Source organism: Anopheles bellator, chromosome 1 (genome assembly GCF_943735745.2).
Source record: "Anopheles bellator chromosome 1, idAnoBellAS_SP24_06.2, whole genome shotgun sequence".
In the NCBI taxonomy this organism is placed as follows: Eukaryota; Metazoa; Arthropoda; class Insecta; order Diptera; family Culicidae; genus Anopheles; species Anopheles bellator.
In genome coordinates this window covers 42164213-42185141 of record NC_071285.1, presented here as the reverse complement: position 1 = coordinate 42185141, position 20929 = coordinate 42164213, and the positions used below count along the sequence as shown (strand labels likewise).

The following is a 20929-nucleotide window of genomic DNA, read 5'->3' as shown; positions in this document are numbered from 1 at the left end:
TCCGTGACTGAAGCTGTAGAAAGGAATGGAATTGACTCTTTACAAATAGGGATGCATTATTCTAAACATCCTCATTACAATTAATGCGTTGTTCAATAAGTTTTGCGGTTCGATGAGAAAAACACATTTTTTTCAACTTGAAATACATTTTATTATTCACTATGGCCGCCCTGAACTTCTATACACTTGTTCCAAAGATATTCCAATCTGTGAATTCCATTCTTGAAGTGAGAATCCTAACTGACCTTCTTGGCCGATTTCGCAACACGAATTCGTTTCGGAGCACTCTTTAACCTCTTGCACTGATTCAGGATCATGGTAATAGTCCCAAGTCTCATCTGCAGTGCTGAATCGACGCACGAAATCCACTTTATCCTTTCGAAAACGCTCCAAATTATTCAAAAAAGTTACCTGAGCCAGAGTCAGCGATATTGTTGTTGAATTTTATACACTTTGAGCAGTGCGCTTCAGTCGTGACTTTCAGAGCTAGAGAGTGACTTTATTCCTGTTATGGACTGTTGGAAAATTTATTTTCTAACAGGAATTTTGACTTTGACTTCGAATAACCCGAATGTTTCGTGTTTAATGGTAGACCCGTGCCTTGCGGGACCAAAAATTTACTTTATATGCTCGACGGGTTTCGGTAGCGAAAAAGCCCCAAATTCCGCTTCTCCCGAGTGGCATCGACAGAATGAAAGTGTTTTATGCTTCGTGATACTGTTTTTCCTATCACAGTACTGATTCTTAATGCTTTCTTTCGTTTTTCGGCCACTTGTTCAGTGTGTTTTCAACTGAGTGTCTCGAAAGCCTATGGTACCTACAGAATGGCATCCATTTGGACACTGTTTTGCGAATAGTTTGCGGGGTCGCGTCACGCAGCTTTGCGCAAGAGCAGAGTGCAGCCGCCGTGACAAGTGTTGGTGTCATTTGTCTTGCGCCTCCTAAGGTTCCATTTCGCGTTGGCCCCAGGTTGGCCTCCACTCGTGATGCGCCACGGCCATTCGGCCATCGCAGCGAGAGTTGTGGATTAATAAAATCATTTGAAAACCCATTACGGTCCGCACGGTCCCGTGACAGGTCTCTGGAAAGAGTGGGGTGGGGGCTCATGGGGGCAAATTACATTGCGCCACCCTTTCCACGTGTCAGCGCCGCGGCGCAGCTTAGTTTGTAACTCCACTTAGTAACTGCGCGAGACGGGACGCGCAATTGTGAGGCGATCATCCGTGCGCGGGTCCGTCGCCACGCAACCACCGCGCGCAACGATATTTTAGCCATTTTTAATGAAGATAAGCCTCGTATAATCTGTGCTATAAAGATGAAAAATATCTACATCGTCCGGTGCAGCGAGCGCGAGGAGCTTCATCACACCGGATCGGAGACCCCTGTTCTCGCTCTCTCTCTCTCTCTCTCTCTGCGCACACGGAGAAGTGGTTGCTAGACAACGCGCTGTAGGCAGCAGGGAGTCGGCACCGATCCCACCACCCAGTGTCCTGTCACTCGGGCCCGTGTCTTCCCGTTAGCGTGTTGTTTTGCATCATCCCATAGTTTCCGGGGCGGGTTAGTGCTCATTGCAGCAGAATGAGGTCATGGCGTCATGATGACGTTCATGTTGCGTTCCGAAAGAACCGGAACATGATCCCACCGTCGGTGCCATAAAGATTAAGATTATTATAGCTCCCATCAAACGATCCGGATCCGGATCTTTAACGGTATATTCACCTCATTTATAGATCGGTTTGACCAACTTAAACCATAAGCCATTGGGTTCTGGGTGAATTTTCTCCAGGAAAATCAGGGAATTTCTTTCTAATTGGGGCTTCGATTCTTCGCCTGTTCCACTTCCAGGGTGCCGAACGTAAGACGCGTGACGAGGAGCGCCGGCTGACGAAGCGAAAGATGACGGCCACCGGGCGGAAAAAGCTGGACGACCTTAACCACCCGGTCACGGATCGGTCCGAGTTCTACGGTATGAGCGACCTGATGAAGCCACCGGTCCTGTTTTCGCCGTCGGAGGATATCGACAAGGTAAGGCGTCATGCCAGAGCACAGCGCACACCGTTACAAGCACCAGGCCAGCTAACCAAAATCGTACTTTCGTAACAACAACCCCTTCGCAATCGCAATCTGTAGCTAACGTCCATGGATTTGCAGTTCTACGGGCACGACGCGGACTCCCTTTCCGGCACCAGCGACAACGTCAAGTCACCGTTCCTGCTGCACGCCAACAAGCCGGCCACGCCGACGCTGAAGTTCCACAACCACTTCCCACCGGACGTACCGACGTGAGTAGCGGGAGCAAAATGTCGGCTTGAACTTCCAAACTTCCGAAGGCACTGCCGTCGCCTTTCTCTCTCTCTCTCTCTCGGATGCGTGTGCTACAATGCGAACTTTTGTTTTCTTTCCCCTCTCACGCAGTGACAAGAAGGATCCGAGCATCATCATGGACGGGACGATGGGAGCCGGCAACCCGATGGCCGAATTTGCGCCACAAATCAAGCGCCAGCGAATGTCGCCACCGCTCAGCGAGCGCGTCATGCTGTACGTGCGCCAGGACAACGAGGACGTCTACACGCCCCTGCACGTCGTCCCGCCGACCACGGTCGGGCTGCTGAACGCGGTAAGTGGGTTGCCCCACCGCTGCAGAACCCCGCTGCTTCCCCCGTGGGGGTCCACGAGGTCCTGCCGTCAACGCAGGACGATTCCCGATTCGCGATCTCGGTCCCGATTGGCCACCCAGCCAACGGGATGGCACCAGCCCGCGGGGACCATTGCGGTCCGTGCGGTTCAGGACCCTCACACACACACACACAGTCACACCCCTCCCCCCCACACACGCCTTGGCGCCAATAACCAATGTCTCTGTGTCGATAGTTGTTGTACGGATTAATCGCTGCACCCATTAATAATGACCCAGCCCAGCTCCCCTTCGGTGCACTAAAACACCCCTCACCCACGTCCATCCTTGGTGTTCCTCCCCCCCCCCGGGTCGCGATCGCTTTCCACTGGGGCCGGCCAGCACTGATTGAGCCACTTGCTGCGGTTCGTTGTTCCACTAACGGGATGCACGCCAGACGCACGGCCCACCCCCTTCGGTATCAATAACCCGTATCACCCGAACTGGGAACTAATCCTGCCACCCAAACACACGCACTACCCCCCCCATGCCCCGGGCGAAGCACTCAACACGTTCCTGCCGCTGTCGCTGCGAACCGAATGCGCTGCCCGCCAGGATGCGACTGGCGGCTTTTGGCGGCTTTGGCTTTCCCCGTGTCTGTGATCCGGTGCCGGGTGCACCGGTGATGTGATGATTAACCCAGCATAGACGCATAGGTGGCCCGCCGCATCGTAAACCCCCCCGCTCACCGGTTGCTAATCGGTTGCGCTCAAAATTGGAAAATCGATCGATCGACCACTATCGACCCGCGATATTGATAATGTTATTGGCCGCGTGTACCATCCGTCCCCTCTTGGTCTCTCTCTGTCTCCCTGTCTCTCTCTCTCTCTCTATCTACCACTTTCTCTATCTATCTCTCTCTCTTGAATTGCAGATTGAAAATAAATTCAAAATTTCCTCGTCGAGAATTAACACTATTTATCGCAAAAATAAGAAAGGGTAAGTTTTGAGTTTCCATTCCAATTCGATATCGCTCTCTCTCTCTCTCTCTCCTTCTCTATTTCTCTCTCTGTCTATTTTCCTCGAACTATCTGTACTTTGTTTGGCTGTCGAAATTCGTCTGGATCTGTACATTAGTCTAGCCTAGAACCACTTCGGTTGATGAACTCTCTCTCTCTCTCTGACGTAGCACATTGGTGAATAGGAATGTTGTTGTTTCTTTCAAACCATGTCCAGTTGGCAGTTAGCACAACGTTAGCGTACCGCGCGAACTTTGCGCGCCCTTGCCGGTTGTTGTCGATCTCGATCCTTTTGCTATCCTTCCTTCTGTTTCTTTCGCCTGCGCCCCGACTCTTACGTCAGAAACACAACAACCTGGCTTCCACTAACCTGCTTCCATGTTCAATGTTTGTCGACTAAACCGGTTGGTGTGATGATGTTTAACACTAACAACCCTAAACAACAGCTCACGCCCCAGCTCACGATCGTTCGACAGCTCCAGCTCTAAACCGAAAAACTGCTGCAAAAAACTTGCTAACGAGAGCGTCCTCTGTCCTATATTTAACGCCTTTAACGCGCCGGTGCAGGAACCCACTACGAACACTTTTCGTATTTTAGTTAGCGTTACTAGTGGTGCTAGTTTTGCTGTTGGGTAGAGAGTTTGTATCCTTCTCCGTAGAGTTAGTGCACGAGTAGCCTCTCTCTTTTTCTTTATCTCCTTTTCTGTCTCTCTGTTTTTCTCTCTGACACATTTTGCATCACTTCATTCAACAATGGCCCTCGTTCGGTGTGTTTCTTGGGTCTTTTTTCCGTTCGTCCGTTTTGTAGGATTACGGCGAGAATTGACGATGACATGATCAGACACTACTGCAACGAGGACATCTTCATCCTGGAGGTGCAGCGGTACGAGGACGACCTGTACGACATCACACTAACGGAGCTGCCGACGCACTGAGCGCCAGCGCCATCCGCACCGCGATCGGCGCCCGCAGTGCCATACCCGAACGTAATGCCATTCCACGCACCGATCCACGCACCGATCTTGCAACCAATCTTGCCATCTCCGGAGCCCGCGCGGAACCGAGGACGAACGGACGCGGGCGTACGCGAGCGAGCTGTAATCTGTTATCTGTTTAGCACGTAAGGCGACTCTACAATATAGTGCCCGAAGGGAAGGATTTTGAAGGAACAACCAGGAAAAACGTGTTTGAAGGAAGCGAACAGTTCGCAAAATATTATTTGTTTTCGTAATTAGGTTGTTATGATGAGATTTTATGCTTAACGGAAAGCCGTTCGTACGCTCCGTGCCGTGATGCTCGCGGAAGAGCGCCGTGCCTTAGCTCGAAGATGAAGGGTACCTTGATACAATAGCATAGCACCGCGCATAGCATCGAATAGAACAGAGGGGGAGAGCACACCGACAAAAGCATTGTACATAGGCACGATTGGGTGCGAATCTGTGTGTGCCAGAGCGTCACGGCAAGTAGCGGTAATAAGGCAGCAGTGTAACCTTTAGAGTTGTTTCAGTAAGATAGGTAAGTGAATTAACGTTGGAAATTAACTATTTATTTGAGCTAGGCACTACTACGTTAAGGGATCCGTCTTTCTTTTTGTCTTTCGCGTCCTTGTCCACCGTACGCCCTCAATGGGCGGCATCGGAACATTCGACACTGTTTGGACATTGATTTGAAAATTTCGTTTTAAACCACTTCCTATTTTATGAACCCCCTTTTTGTACAAAACATTTCATTTAAAAATATGCTCCGTTTTAGTTTTCTTCGCTCCCGATTCTGGAACGTGTGGAAACTATTCGGTAGCGCGCACCGTAGAACGATAGTGTTACTCATATAACCTGTATGCATTTAACGCTAGATACTGTGTATAGGGGGCAGTCGTGAGCCTCTCTCTGCCCCTTTCAAACAGATGCCATCCATTTAATGCGATCTCAAAGGGAAAACAGGACCACCGGTGGGGCGGCTTCGGAAAAGGTCTTCCCCTTCTTCTGACGCTCTCCGGGGTCTCGAGGATCAATCTAGGAACGTTGCTCAAGTGGAATGCTAGGTCAGAGAGAGAGAGAGAGTAGGAAAGGCAGGCAAAAGCACACGGCAGTGCGCTGGTTTTATTAAACAATTCAATTCAAAAGATTTCACCGATGAAACAAGCGAGGAACCCAGCACGATCACGACAACAAACCGGAGAATCAGGCAGGCTGCGGTTCTGTTAATTCAGTTCTTTCACAACGCGCGCGGAAAAGCACGCACAGCTCCATGACAGCGTACCGGAGGGCTTTTTTGAATTTCATAATCACCCTCCCCACAAGTGGCATTACTTCTGCTCAGAACTCAGAACGATCGGCCGATCGTTTGATGAACCTGTTTTCACTTGTCTCTGCACGGAACTGCCATATTGTCGAACACAAAACCTAGAGCTAAGCGGAAGCAATGGCGGAAGCGGCCATGAAACGGCAAGAAATCGGCTTCCCCGAGTGACGGGGAAGTGACAAAAACACAATGTTCTTATTATCTAATGGTTAAGTACCTGAGGCGTGCTCCAACATCTTCAAAACGATGCAAAAGCGCCGCGTAGAAAGCATAAAAGTGGGGCGGTTAGGTGGAGCATAAGTATTTTCATGTTTAAGCACACACACATTGTACCGTCCCGTTGACGCACCCAGAGTGGTGGTGCAGCGAAACGAGAAACAAACACAAATGATTCGAACGGAAAAAAATGTGATATTTTGTAAGGAAAAGCAACACGGAACCGGAACTTATCACTTGCCGGAACAGCAAAATTAGGGAACACCCCTTGCAATCTGTGCCGAATCGATCGATCGTTGCCATACAGGAGCGCGGAAGCGGAGTTATATTTTGTTACTTTTGTATTACCTTAAATAGCACTGCACCTTCATTACACAACCTTACGTTTACGACAAACATGAGAAGCACAATGAACAATGCTGTGGTATTCTCCCATGGTGGCCAAAACAAGTGGTAGGGCAAAAAAGATCGACTTTCGGTGAGCACACGATCGATGATCAGTCGCGACTGCTATGGAACGAGACGCGAATGAAACGCATCAAAGTGAGCATCGAACGACGCAATAGCACAAAACGCAAACTAAGTAAGAAACAGCAACAGAGTGTCAAACGAAGCGCAATGGCGAGTGAGAGAGAGAGAGAGAGAGATAGAGGGACACAATATTCTTAAAGAGGAGCTCGGTTAAGTTAGGCCGTAGGATTTCATAGTGGGTAGGACCGACCGGAAGGTGCATAACTCTGTGTAGGCTTCCGTAAAATGCAATATTAATTTTATTGAAAACACATTTTTGTTGTACTTAAGGATGTAGCCGGTAGCAGCGTAGGGACAGGCAGAGAGACAGACAGAGAGAGAGAGAGAAAGAGAGAGGAGATAAGGAAAAGTAAAGAGAAGGCAAGAGAGAGAGAGAGAGAGAGAGAGCAGTTAAGCAGTTTTGAAAGAGTAACGGCGAGTAACATGCAATGTAGTAGCAGTATTTAGTATAGGAAAGTGTTTTTTTTTATTAATTTCTACTTCCGCTTTCATCACGTACTTCAAGTTATAACGAATATTAGTAATCATTGAACGATCCGTATGACGTTAGGGCCCTAGAATACTTCTAGTGTGTATCTCTCTTTAGTTGATTAGAGCAACGTCCTCTATTCGCACCGTTCACTTCCTTCGTTCTTTTTCGGACAGCCGCGAAATCGGGCACTTCTAGTGCAGCGACGCATAAGCCGAGACTTTCCCACAAATATCCATCCAACGTACAACCTGTAGTGTAGTGGTCATTGACTCCCCCGACTAGTGTCTTTCTAACGTACTAATTTTTTGTCCACTGCTTGACAGCTTGGCGATAAGCGTTGAATAGTTTAAGCAACTTTTTGTGACCGTCCCCAATGTTTGCCATCCATGTTCCATTTTGCCATTTTAAGACGTACCGCGACGTAGCTCGGTCGTCGTCGATACTGTTCCCTCGAGAGAACCACCCACCCACCCCATCCGTGATCCTAAGGGAATAGCACTCAGCAACAGTAACAGTCTCCCCTGTTCGACGGTGGCCGTATGTTACGTGATTGCTGTCTTTCTTTACAAACTAGCGTCTAAGCCATCTAGCGGTAGATCGTGAGGAGTGCTGTTCTGCGTACGAGGCACAAGGCCGCGGGCAGTGTTCACAGCCATCGAGAAGTGCGTACCGAGAAGAAGGAAGTTAGTTTTAGCGCGCAAAACCGCGAAAACGAGAAAAAATGCGATAAAATTACACAAAAACACATTTTCCGGCACCCGGTCCGAAGGAATGTTTCGCAAGAGAAAGAACAAAAAACCGTAACACAAACGCAACAACCTAGTGTAAGCTTTTCTTTTTTAACTGTACTGTTATATTTTATTGAAAATGATGAAAAAAACGATTAAATATAGTTTGAGTTTAGTACATTGAAAAGGAAGTGCCTTTAATGTTGTGACCACCTAGCCGAAAATGCATTGCAGAAACATTTTTAGAAGAAACATTGCAGTAGAATTTTTTGTTGCTGGTTGCTTGCTTGGTTTTTGCTGGTTTTTATTTGAAACATCCTTGAAGTAGCCGCTTTTTTCGCATTTCTTTGCCATTCAAATTTAAACTGTTCTAGCGACAGTACGCAGCCACTTTCCGGCCAGTCTGTCAAAACTGAGCGTTCCCGAAGGGTGATCAGCTAAGACCATTTGACAGCGCATTGTTTACTATTTATTCAGGTTCTTTTCGTTTCTATTGTCCCGAACAAACTCCGTAACGTTGAGCAGTGAGAACGGTCAGTGATTTAGTGATTTATAGCGATTGTGTTTCCCTTGGTGCATTTGCAGTGATTCGACGCTCCGAAGTACGCTGAAATGGCGGATGAAAACGAAAATTCGTGCGACAAGTTCGATGACGTGAAGCCGGACAAAATGTTTACGCTGAAAAAGTGGAACGCGGTTGCGATGTGGAGCTGGGATGTGGAATGTGATACTTGCGCAATTTGCCGCGTTCAGGTTATGGGTAAGTCCACAGAATCTTTTCAACCTTCAACATCGCCATTGCCATCGTAGAAAATAATTTCCGGCAGTCCCAAGAGGAATAACCTGTTGATGAAGATACCCTTGCCAGATACCAAAAGAAACCCGAAACAGGCAGCGTACGCCGTAAGGAGTTTGGTTTAATGTTTATATTTTACGCTACGATTCAGAGATTCACGGGCTGCCCTCCGATCGGCCACTACCGTAAAACGGAACGTATTCATGCAAGATTTTACAGATACATCTTTTGATAGCCCATGGTAATATTTTGCATTAATCTTCCAAATTGGTTCGTGCCACTTGGCGGCGCTAATTTCAATGTTCAGTGTGTCTATCTGTCACATACTATTTACATCCCGGGCGAGCCACCGGTGACCCACTATGCGGCCGCTGGCTGGAGGCAGAAAAGAAAACTAAACTAGAACTAAAACATTTCTACAAAATAAAAAAACAACCCTGTCTGTCCTCGCGCTACTACCGGTGACCGCTTGACCCGCGGAATCACCTTCCTAATTTAGGTTAAACCTTCATTGTCTGCTCTTACCTAGGATAATGTTTGACTTTGGTGATCCGTTCTGCGAAAGCAGACAAGGATTACAATTATTGGTGGCCGTGCTGCTATTTTCTGTTCGGTGTTTTCGCCGCGCAATCCGTAGCTTCCGGAAGCCCGACCACGAACATGGCTTGCCCTATTTCTAATCACTGAGTGATAACTTCAAGCGAACGAGCGTGCTGTTTCCAGAAACGCGGAAGAAACAATAACACTGAGTCGACCGGCTTGTGCCATGGCCCTAAGGATTCCTTAAAACGGCCCGACTGTGTCAGCCAGCCAGCCCACAGAGAGCAAGGAGTGAGGCCGAAAGGGAAGAAACTTCTGACAAGCTTTGAATTGTAAATTTTTTGTCTCATTGCACTCGGCACTCTATTGGGTCGCATATCACATTCTCTAGTCCACTTTACTCTATGTACGAATTTGTCAGGATTTTTTGGCTTCCGGAAACCCTCTATCGAAGCAAATGGTGGCCGCCGTGGCAACCCTTGGGACGACCGTGTGTTTTTACATATTGAACGACAGTGGCTTAATGTTGGCCACCGAGCTCATTCGCCTCACGCGGCCCATCATCTTCCGTTCGATGTCCTCGAGCGATTTGCCCTGGGTCTCCGGCACGTACACGATGACGAACATCAGACCGATGACGCAGACCGAGCCAAACATCCAAAACGCACCGTGCGTACCGATCGTACCTGGGCGGGTGAAACACGTGAAACAGTGGAAAGTGATTTGTGTGATCATTGTTGTTGTTGGTGGGGAATGTGAGACTTACTGATAACGTCGGCAAAAGTTTTCGTCACGACAAACGTACAGCTCCAGTTGAAGGCGGTCGCGACGGACGCTGCGGAACCACGAATTTTGCCCGGCAAAATCTCTCCCATCATGAGCCACGGAATGGGGCCGAAACCGAGCGAGAAGCCGAGCACAAACACGACAAACGCGGCCAGCGGTAACCAGCCGATGTGGGACACATCCTCGCCATTGTTCTTCATGTAGAAGAACCCACCGAGCGTCATGAGTGTCACGATCATGGCCACGTCGGAGATGTACAGTAGCATCTTACGGCCGAGCCGATCGATCAGCACGGTGGCGATGAACGTCGCAATGAAGTTCACCACACCGACGATGATCGTGCACAGGTTTTCGTCGATCGTCGAGCCGGCACTCTTGAAGATCATGACGGTGTAGAAGATGACCGCATTGATACCGGACAGCTGCTGGAAGAACATCAGCCCGAGCGAGATCAGCAGCGGTTTCAGGTTGGCCTTCTTCAGCAGGTCGAGCATGGCGCTGTTGGAGGCGTGCCGTTCCGCTTCCTGGTGCGACTTCGAGATACCCTTCAGCTCCGGTTCGACATCGGCCTTGCGGCCACGCAGCCACTGCAGGGCTTTGCGTGCCCGGTCCTCGCGATTGCGCGACACGTACCAACGGGGCGTCTCGGGGATGAGGAACATCAGCAGCAGGAACGGAACGGGAAGGACGGCACCGAGGAACGCCAACCCGGACCAGTCGAGATATTTGCCGGCCACGAAGCACATCAGGATGCCGATGTTACCGAACGCTGTCGGTAGCAGACCGAGCGTTCCGCGCACTTCCGGCTGGACCGTTTCACCGAGATAGACCGGTAGCGAGAGGGATGCGATGCCCACACACAGTCCGGACATGGCACGACCTACGAATACACCGGAGTTAGAGAGTTAACCGTGATGCCGGGGGCTACAGTCCAGGTAGTTACTCACCGACAAGCACCATTGCCACGTGCGTTGCGCAACCGATCAGGAGCCACGAGATGATGAACGGTGTTGCCGTCGCCAGGATGGTGTTCTTGCGTCCGAGATACTCAATCATCGGCCCCCCGAGGATGCCGCCGGCCAGACCGGCCAGTGGCATAATACCACCGACCCAGGAGCCCTGTGAAAGCGGAAACCAGAGAACAGCTCAGTATCTGTTGCTGCTGCTGCTGACCCCCTAACCTTGAACGCACACGGAAATATGACGCGAATCGGAATCTGTCTCCAGTTGGCCGAAAAAGGCGCTCTCGCTCGCTCGCTGCCTTTCGGGCGTGTGTGTGCGAAATGTTTTGTTTCACGGCGCGACGCGAGTGGAAATTAGATCTGTTATGACGCGTGGGCAATCCGGCGTCCGGCTTTTCTCTGCCCACTGCCACCGCGGGAAAATTAGGGCAACAAGGGAAAACAGGCTAATACACTTGCCTTGCCGTCGCAAATGAGTTGTTTGTTTTCATTTGCATGTCGCCGAAACGGAACGGAACCGGAAGGGAAGTCCGTCGCGGTCCGTCGGTCCGGCGAAGCTTCGTGAGGGGGTTTAAAAATACATTTATTCGCTGGATTGCAAACGCAAAGCTTTTGCGTTGCCTTACTGCATTGCTAACAGATTTATACCCAATTTGTTGTTTGCCAATTTTGCAAAGTCAATTTGCAATTGAATTGTCGTCAAATTACTTTAGTTTCATGTACAACTTGGTGTCCAAATAGAAGCTCATGTCAGTTACGTAATCGATTAGGGATTAACTGGAATCGGAAAAACATCGTTCACCATCTTTATGGCGCTGAACGGTTGCCCCGTATGGACCGTAAACTGCCGCGGGAAATGTCACTCGTTAATCGGGACCACCGCCGTTCGCGTGAATGCAATAATAAGCAACGAGCTTTTTTCCATAACAAACTCTCGGGCTGCGCCGCCATTAGTTCTCACGAGCACGTAATGATGCGCGACCACCGAGATGCACAACGGAGACTGCCTAACCCAAAACAATCCACCAACCGACCGCTCCGGGCCCGTTGTTGACTGTTTAGCAAAGCTGGGCGCCCATTATTGGATTAAGCCGCCCTTCCCGGTACTGATTATCGATTCGATTGCGCTACGGGACACGTGTACCCGGCGGTCGGGCCGTGCCACGATCTTGAACCGATCGACAAGGACAAACGCTGATCGGCGCCGCGACACATTTCGATGGCTGACGTGTGGAACACTTACCGATTGATCCGTGACCTCGAACGCTGTAATGTTGCGGTTCTGCATCGAAACCAGGGCGGGTGAGGTGTAGGCGGACGAAAACCCGACGACCATCGATCCGAGCGACACGGACAGCGCTGCCAGGACCTATGTGGTGGGCATGGTGTTGTGTGGATTCGGCCGAAAAGAAAACAATAATCGGAACTGAGTAAAGCATCACTTTTTTCCGGCAGGTACCGAAAACGAGCGTATGGCATCGCCTAGGACAAGAGCTGGCCCTCAGAGCTACTACTGGATGAGCGTGTTAGCGAGCCGCGCCACGAGACGAGTATGAGTTGGTTAGAAGGTGAAACGATCGGGCGAGAAGGAAGAAGCTTGTGTGACTGAACCTGCGATGTAGTACACTTGGCGACCGGATCCTCAGCGTTAACCGAAAAGGACACGTGCGTGTCCGCACGCATCAATATCTTCACCATCTTGTGGCGTTGCGGCTCGGGTAGTTGGATCTCGAACGAATTTGGAACGAACAGCTCCCGCTCTCGCTCGCTTGGCTCGAAGCTGGGATCTCTCAGCACCTCACCGGAAGCCGGAGGTTAGAGGATCCTCCCGACGAGAATGTCGCACATACACTCTGCTTAGAATACTGTCTCTGCCACAGTTGGCTTGACACACCGAACTCACGCGAACGGCACCTGGACTGTGTGGGGAAACACCGGAGTAACGGAGGATAATACACGGTCAGCACGGTCGACGAGGAGTTGGCTGAGTGGCCTCATTGGCCGAACCGTCGTAACACGCCTGCCAACGCGTAGTGTGTGGCGTGAAGCGAGCGAGAGTGGCCAGTCCGCGATAAGTCCGACCAATCGTACGCGCGCAATCTGTGCTCCAGCGAAAGATGGCCACACACAGGCCAACGTCGCCGCGCTGGTGTTAGTAAAGGCGAACTTCCAGAAAAGGGCAAACCAATAGACAGAGACTGGGTTGACTCAGCGAAGTGATGCTGGATTAACGCTAAATGAGCGGCAACAAGTGTTGGTACACACATGCACACGCATTCACACAAATGCGGGCCAAAAAGAAAGGAATCGAACGTTCGGTTTGGCCGGCTTGGCGCTTTAATGGTAAAAATGCAGTCCTCCACGGCGAAGGATAACGTTAGCGGCGGCGTCGGCGGCGGCAGCGTATCGCACGCTGCTGGGAAGCCGGACCCTTACGCGCACGCACGCAGCCCGGCCTCGGATGTCGTCCTGTGCTCTCTGTCTCTGTCGCTCGTGCGGCGGTCCCCTTGCTCTCTTTAGACTCTATCAGCAATCGCACCCAAACCGCAACCGCGGCGGCACGGGAACGGACGAAGTATTTCTGTACTATCAACGTCATTGCCCCATTCTACCCGGGATCGGGATCAGCGGCTGATGGGTGGATGAGGCCGCAATCGGTCTCATTCGATTGTGTCTCTGTTAGCACCGCGTTTCTTTTCCACCACTCTTCGCTGGTCCTGGTGGTGGCGTGAATGTCCACGAGTTGACGAATTTTGGCAGCTGGATCCTGGAGTCTCAATGGCGGAATGGTATCCCTTTGAAGAGTTCCCAATTCCGAGTGTCCTGTCACTAGTTAGCAGCAAGAGCTCGACTCGAAAATGGCTCCCCAACCCACCAAACAGTTGGACGCAATCAATGGCCAGTGGCAGTGGACACACTTCGAAGGGGAGAGTATTTCGTTAAACCAACCGGAAGGTGGAAGACAAACACACCATGTCGACGGTCGCCATCGGTAGCCGGTGGCCATCGTCGCCCGGTTCGCCGAGCGGGGCACCGAGTGCCACGGCCACTGTCGCCACCGTCGTTACCGTCCGATCGGCGGTCGCCGCCGTCGCCGGGAAATTTTCCATCATCAGTTCGTAGCCTGGGCCCAGCGCTGCGTATCCGGCATCGACGAAGTGGCGACACACTCGAAACTCGGAAGCTGTCAACGGCGGGGGCCACGTAACTGATTCGCGGGACACGGGACTGTTACCACTTTTCCTTTTTCGGGGGGGGCGTTTTCTTTCTCTCTTCCTAGTGTCTTTGGGTGGATGTGTCACTGGCGAAGGGTGTACTACTGGGCGGTGTTTTGAATCCACCTAACCACCACCGCCACCACCAACTGACCGCGGATACGCTTACAACCGAAAGCTGGGTCCTCCTTGGCACCATCAGGCGGCACACAAGGATCGGTGGCGCGTGTATCGTTCGGGGTACGCGACAATCGCAACTGTCGCGCCCGCCGATACGGCGGAAGACCTACGGTCCGGCGGTCGCCCCACAGCGCTGAAGAAGATAATGGAACGAAGGATAACCAGGATCATTACATCGTCTTCCGAGCGCACCAACACACCGACGGCGCGCCTGCCCCGGCGCGCAAGATTCAGCAGCAGTGGGCCGGGTGTGTCACCAATGGAAAAGCGGCCAACGCCACAAACTCTCCGCTCTCTCTCTCGCTTTGGTCAGCCAGATCATCAGCTGGCGCTGAGCGTTTCCGAGCGGTTTCCGGTCCGTTTGGTGATTTGTTCAAACCATCAAATGTACCGTCATTGACATTGAAAGTCAAGCGGCTGACCCGCTGCAATGGCCCAGGAAGTGGTTCGGTCCAGCCCATTCGAAATGCGAAGACATGCTTCGTATAGGGAAGCACCGTCTATGGCTTTATCAATTTGGAGGTTTCTAGTGAGTTCGACCCACGTTATCAAGTGGTGTGTCGACGAGTCATCCGTTGAAAACATAATATTGAAGCGACCCAAATTGCACCACCCAAGCCCAACCGACCGTTGGATGCGGATGCTGCTCATGTTCGGGGCCGCCCGGCCCGTGCGCGACCTTCGCCCGTGCGCGACTCCTCCACAGTCATTAACAGATTGTCTGGTCCACTGGCCGCCACCAGCCAGCCAGCCAGCCAGCCTGGTGCTAACTGGTTCATACGAGTACCGCTATCACCCCGTACGTGCCCGAAACGGGCGTGAACCGGAGCGGGAAATGGTCCTCCTGGGCGTTATTGGCGGAGGAGGATCGGTACGCGCGAAGGCACGTGAAAACTATTTATGTTTTTGCTCCCGCTTTAACGAACTATTTCCTAGGCCCCCTTTGGCCTCTGCGCAACTATCAGCGGATCAGTGAGCGTCTCGTTAGCGTCCGATTGCGTTAAAGAAATTGGTAAATATACGAGCTCTAGAACTACGCGCTCGCTCGTTGGGCTGCCCTGATCTCCCGTCGACGACGACGATCACCATCCCATCGACGGATCGCGGGGATGTTTTTGGTGGTCTTTCCCGTACACCGCTAGAGGGCAGCACGCGACGCTATCGCTAGATCAGTAAAACAACAAACACTCGTCGTCGTCGTCGCTGTCCTGTGATCGGCTCTCGCTCGCTTCACGCTTCGTGTCACCGTGTTGGCACTTGTGAGGCACACGCACACACCGGCACGCACCAAGAATCGATGGGTCTCAGAGACACACTCCGGGCGATAAGCGGCGGGATCCTTACGAAACAAGGGTTTGGGGACGCCCGACGGTTCAAGGATCCTGAGCTGAGCACACACGCGCCGCGCCGCTCTAGCTAATGAACGCTGCACCATCGACTAAACCATGCCCCCGGTCGGTTCCAGCTTTTTATACCGACGCTCTGGCGATAGGAGGCGTCGGCGGCGTCATTCGTGGATTCCCGTGCGGGGTGCATTATGGTTGGTGATTGTGACGCGCCGTACGGTAGTAGCGGCTTCGGAGTGTAAAAATCCATAACAATAAATAAGAAGTGCATCCTCCGGGCCGGGCACAGAAAACTAGTGCACCCCTAGCGCCCCGGGTGATAAGGTCTCTGGCAAAGCAGTCCTGAAAAGCGCCGGTCGATGAAATGATCTATAAACTATCCGACAGGTAGTGGCCACCGGCCGGAGCGAGCGGTGGAAATCGATCGAAATGGCACCCGTCACGTGTGAGCAGCCGTTAAGCCAACAGCTCCCGGTCCGCGCTCGATATTTCATTCGGCTAGAAATAAGTAACTCGCCCGGGTGGGGTGGCTCACCATCATGCTTCGGGCACCCCGCTGTCCCCGTCCCGATCGGGAAGGTATTCACGCAGCGAGCGGCACTGGAAATGGTTTGATTGATGAATTGGCAAACGATTTACGCCTCGCATAAAAGGGAGGCCACTCTACACTCTCATTTCCATTTACCCATTAGGGCCACCCTGACGCTGAGTGACACGCGTCGTTCGCGATACATTGGCTGACCTTGGAAGGGATCCATAAATTCCCCACCCAAAACAGAAGAACACACACGGACGGCTTGTTGGGGATGCAACTGCAGCTGCAATGAGGGACGAACCGGTGCAGCCCGTTTGTTGACAGTGCAACTTCAAACAGTCACTTAAAAGCGGCTTCCGACGACGATTAGACCAAACCGTTCAGAATATTTATGATGCTCCACCACGAGATGGGCTGTTTACGAGATGCTGGTGAACGTCTTTATCAACACGGTAGTGTTGCGAGCCGATGTAACGGTGACGGTGCCGATTCGAATGTGTGCTGAGTGTCAAGTTTGTATGTGTGTTTGATAAGATCACGTAGCCAACAGCTGGGTTGGGGCCGATCGATCCTGAAACTTGGCTCGGGCGGAGGTCGCTGTACCGGCGCGAGGATTCGATCGCGGCACTGGGTGCGCCATCAGTGACGCAAATGGAGCTCGCCTAGCCCTGACACGAGCGGGTGTCGGCGATTGGGTATGAGATTGAAGCATGTGAACCAGAACCATGTGCGTGCCCGTTACGGAATGCCATACGTGAGCGAACCCTGGCCGCCACGTACCTGGTTCCAGATGTAGATGGGATTCGTCGTTGGCCGGTACACTTCGAGCTTCGGTTTGCCCTCCTCCGTGATCTGCCTCACGAACGGGACGGCTGTCCGCAGGTTTTCCTCCTTCGTGCCCATTTCCATCTCCATGAACCGGATGCTCTTCCGCGACTCGGTGCTCATGGACTTGGACTGTTGGAAGTGTTTGCGTGAGCTGATGTAATCCTCCTCATCGCTGGACTCAAGATCCTGTCCGGAAGCAAAATAGAATAGAGTCACAATGTGCTCCTAGGTCCAAGTGTACCACTGGAGGGCGCGCAGAGTGCGTACCTTAAGGTCAATGATAACCGGCTTCGTAATGTCGGCGTCGATCTTCAGCAGACTGGTCGAGGGTTCGAAGTCGTCGTCGCTGCTGGACGGCGACGGTTCCTTGTCGAACTTGAAGGAGATGTGCCGCGCATCGAGGCTCTTGTGTTTGCGCTCCTGGAACTGTTTTCGCTGGACCTCGAAATCATCCGACGACGACGATGCTTTCAGCAGTTGTTCCAGCACCTTTGCGCTCTTCACATCCAACGACATATGCTTCTTGCCCTGAAACTGCCTCCGGTTGTCGGTTGCCAGTAGGTGGCGCAGTTCCTGCAAAAACAAGAATCCCACGCACGGGGGTCGGACATCAGTTGGGCTTTCGTCAAACGCTAAGGCCGCTTTCGCCAACGACCGACGCTAACACTACGAACCTTTATCAGCTGCGTCTTGTGTTCCGATGTGCTGTGGCTTTTGTGCTTCTGAAAGTGTTCCCGCTGTTTACGGAAGTTGTTCTCATCCTCGTCGAACTGATCGTCCTCCTGATCGAACGAGACGCGCGACGTCGCCTTCAGGGACGATTTGGATTTCGTTTTTTCGGCCGTCGGCTCGAGGAACGGATTCGTGTCGTCGGTCTCGAGGATCGGGCTGAACGTGCGCTGCTGTTGCTGCGATAGGCCGCGGGCCGCCGGTGTGCTGGCCAGGTCGTCCGCGTTCGTATCGAGCACGATCGTATCGAGGCTGGTCGCGGTCGTCGAGGTGGACAGCGATCCCTCCGCCGTGTTGACCCGCTGGTAACCGTACTGTAGTGGATCCCGTATCTCATCCTGCAAATACAGAACGGTTTTTGGTTAGAAGCAAGATACCAGAGAACCCGCGCCAGTTCCGAGCCGAAATTAGTGGATCCTACCACCGGATGGCGCGCGATTTTCGACCCAACTAATGATTCCAATTCAAGCATCATCTCCTCATCGTCAATACCGCAGGGTCCTGTATTTGCAGATTGATAAGGACACTTTCTGTCCAGTTTCTTCCATCGTACGGTGCATCTACCCCAGACCACGTAACGGTAACGCACCCAGCGCATTGATCAGCCGGGACACGCACCTCTTTCTCCGCTACCCACCACTAGGTGGCGCTGGCTGCAATCGGGCGCGCATTTGGCTGCCGGCACGTGGCTAACGGTCCCGACGGAATGGAAATGTCCAAATGCAGCGTATGCACCGGCACCGTATTTAATGCGCGGTCGCACAATAACAAAAAGCAGCACCCAAAGCGTGTTTCGTAACGCACGCGGTTTACCCTTGCGTTGCGTTATTTTTATTTGGTTTAGCCGGTTCCGAACGCCGGCAGTTTTTTGGGACTCTTCTGCTAGTTCGTGCCTCTTGCCCACGCTTTTCCGGGCTAAATATACCCACACAATTCCCTCGTGTTGCACGCCGGCCTCTAGTGTACTGCCTAAAAATATGTTGCCGCCTGCAAGAGTGCGGTGGAAAATTCCGTTACCGGTGTCGCGCTCCATTTCTTACGCGCCGATCAGCGAGAGAAGGATCCAGTGGCACACGAACCGTCCGGGAATTGCTGTGGCAGCGCATTTTCTGCGAAATCGAAGTAAGTTCGATAGCGACCCTAGCTGGCGCGCACAAGAGTCTTTTAAGTAGAAAACTAAATAATGGATTCCCCCTAACAACTACAGCGACGAGCACGGTCGTGTGATAGTATGTGCAATATTTACCGTCAGAGCGGGAACCAAAAGGGAGATACACCTTTTGTTTGTTTTGGTTTTTTTTTCGCGGACGCAAGACCGGGTCCGCGATTCTATTTGCGTCAGCTGTTTACGCATATCGTTAAGGGGCATTCCTTTTTTTTATCAATCTTGGTCTACCGTCGCCTGCCTTAAATTCGCTTAATTATTTCTGAAAAACCGTTTTTATTAACGGTTATCGTCACGCTGGGGTTAACATGTGTTAATGTCCGCGTGACGTTCGCCAGGACGCCGGCCAGTGCGGTTTCTAAAATTATGTGAGCGAAAATAACCGCACGCCACGCACGGTGACGACGGAGTGCAGATCCGTCACTTGGATCTTGGCCGGACTTGTCAATCGGTTGAATCCCCGGAAAGTAGCCGGGCTCGGTGGGCTCTTCCATCGTTTGCCCGATAGTGTTTGCTCGACTCACGCGGCAACAACCCACCCGTGACGACGGACCATTTAGCGTCTCTGGGGGTAATCTGGTCTCTGGCGCGAATTCCAAGCAAGAAAAGCGAACACCAAAATAGGTCCACAAAGTTTGCGGTCCGATTTGTTTGTGATTCACATTTACAAGTTCTAATACCGGGTCCGGGACTAGAGTTTAATCTCTTTGGTGGTGTTTCCCGCCACGCGGGGCTTATCGAACGGGATTAGGGTAGCCTCGCGAGCTCAGTGAATACTGAATGTAAACAAAGCTCTTGCAGCTGGTTTCTCTCCCGCATCGCACCACAAAACAATAGAGGACTGTGACGTTCGATATAACAACAACGGTGCACGTTACGTGGTTGCCGTGGCAACATTAACATTATCGCTTTCCGCAGTCGGTCGGTCGCAGCATTCTTGCATGCACCGCAGGAGGACCATTACGCCGAGAGGTGACAGTAGTCAGTTGGCGCTGGTGAGCCGGCACGCAATGCCACCCCTAATTGCTGGAGGGGTCCACTTCCGTGGCGGCCGTGTGGTCTGCGTGACTGCTACGGCCCCGTCGGCGCGGGTCAAGTAATTCATCGATCCGCCTGTCCGGTATGTGGAGAAGCGGAACCGGCCCGTATCGCGACCGGGTGCCCGGTCATAAATAATAGATGGTCAGCCGCTACTCAGCTGACCTTCTATTGGTCGTGTTATATGAAATGAAAATCGATTTGTGATTCACTCAGCGAAATCTGCTGCCAATCTAGTGTCCACCCACTTTTTGAAGTGCGCTGTCAAGTGAAGAGGATCTCAGCAGCCATCTTGGATTGGAAGCCTGTCAGCTTAGTGCTTGCCCACCGCGGAAGCAATCGAAGTCTCTGTCGACTCTGTCGCAAACCGAGCCTGTGTTTGACCTTTCCTTTTTTCGCTTGACATTGGTCAATGGCGGCAATGGTAGCCGGCCGCGGCCGCCGCCACCCGAAATTTTTGGCGTAACCGAAGATCTAAATCGGTGCGCTGTGCCCCGCCTTTACAGACGGCTTCCGCGCTTGCAGAAATAACCAAATTCAACCTCCATCTCTCTCTCTCTCTCTCTCTCTGTGGGGTGTCTCCTCAGAGCTACCTTTAGGTTTTACGATTGTGTTGAGATTTTCCCGTTTATTTTCGCCTGCCGAAATCACACATTTCCTCGTGACACTTTGGTCGTGAAGGGGGCTGTGTACACCTCACCGTACACCAGTTCTGCCCCTTGACCGCGAGGACCTAGGCTTCGAGGTTGATTTGTTTTCGCCATTCACATCCCCGCAACAACCAGCCCGGTCAGAAGTATGTCGCCCAGGAAACGGTGTAGAAATGATCAAACTTCCTTTATTTTATATTCATGATCGGGTGTAGTGGTTGAACACGTCCGGTAGGCGTTGAGCGTCACCACGAAGGTTTTCTTAACTATTCTTCGAA

At 51.8% G+C, this 20929-nt stretch overlaps 3 protein-coding genes across 5 annotated transcripts in view; 2 read left to right on the top strand and 1 right to left on the bottom strand.

Annotated features, from left to right (window-relative positions):
* Positions 1 to 6019, top strand: part of LOC131205698 (protein grainyhead) — a 118398-nt gene extending 112379 nt beyond the window's left edge. The window contains exons 13-17 of the mRNA XM_058197912.1: positions 1846 to 2025; positions 2131 to 2282; positions 2416 to 2617; positions 3549 to 3613; positions 4442 to 6019. Of these exons, the coding sequence (XP_058053895.1) occupies positions 1846 to 2025; positions 2131 to 2282; positions 2416 to 2617; positions 3549 to 3613; positions 4442 to 4568 (726 nt within the window). The 3' untranslated portion in view covers positions 4569 to 6019. The remainder of the gene's footprint in view (positions 1 to 1845; positions 2026 to 2130; positions 2283 to 2415; positions 2618 to 3548; positions 3614 to 4441) is intronic.
* A 2367-nt stretch (positions 6020 to 8386) lies between these two features.
* Positions 8387 to 20929, top strand: part of LOC131205433 (RING-box protein 2) — a 27498-nt gene continuing 14955 nt past the window's right edge. The window contains exon 1 of the mRNA XM_058197523.1: positions 8387 to 8641. Within this exon, the coding sequence (XP_058053506.1) occupies positions 8494 to 8641 (148 nt within the window). The 5' untranslated portion in view covers positions 8387 to 8493. The remainder of the gene's footprint in view (positions 8642 to 20929) is intronic.
* The window catches only part of LOC131205431 (facilitated trehalose transporter Tret1), a 13312-nt gene continuing 1178 nt past the window's right edge, over positions 8796 to 20929 (bottom strand). The window contains exons 2-8 of one of the 3 annotated variants that reach the window (XM_058197519.1): positions 17744 to 18136; positions 17337 to 17642; positions 17022 to 17255; positions 12209 to 12334; positions 10951 to 11122; positions 9984 to 10883; positions 8796 to 9903 (exon numbers count right to left, since the gene is read on the bottom strand). In XM_058197519.1, coding sequence (XP_058053502.1) covers positions 9716 to 9903; positions 9984 to 10883; positions 10951 to 11122; positions 12209 to 12334; positions 17022 to 17255; positions 17337 to 17642; positions 17744 to 18136 — 2319 coding nt within the window. In that variant the 3' untranslated portion in view covers positions 8796 to 9715. Of the gene's footprint in view, positions 9904 to 9983; positions 10884 to 10950; positions 11123 to 12208; positions 12335 to 12576; positions 12885 to 15648; positions 15792 to 17021; positions 17256 to 17336; positions 17643 to 17743; positions 18137 to 20929 lie in introns of those variants that run through there. The other 2 variants (XM_058197520.1, XM_058197521.1) reach the window with 2 other exon arrangements.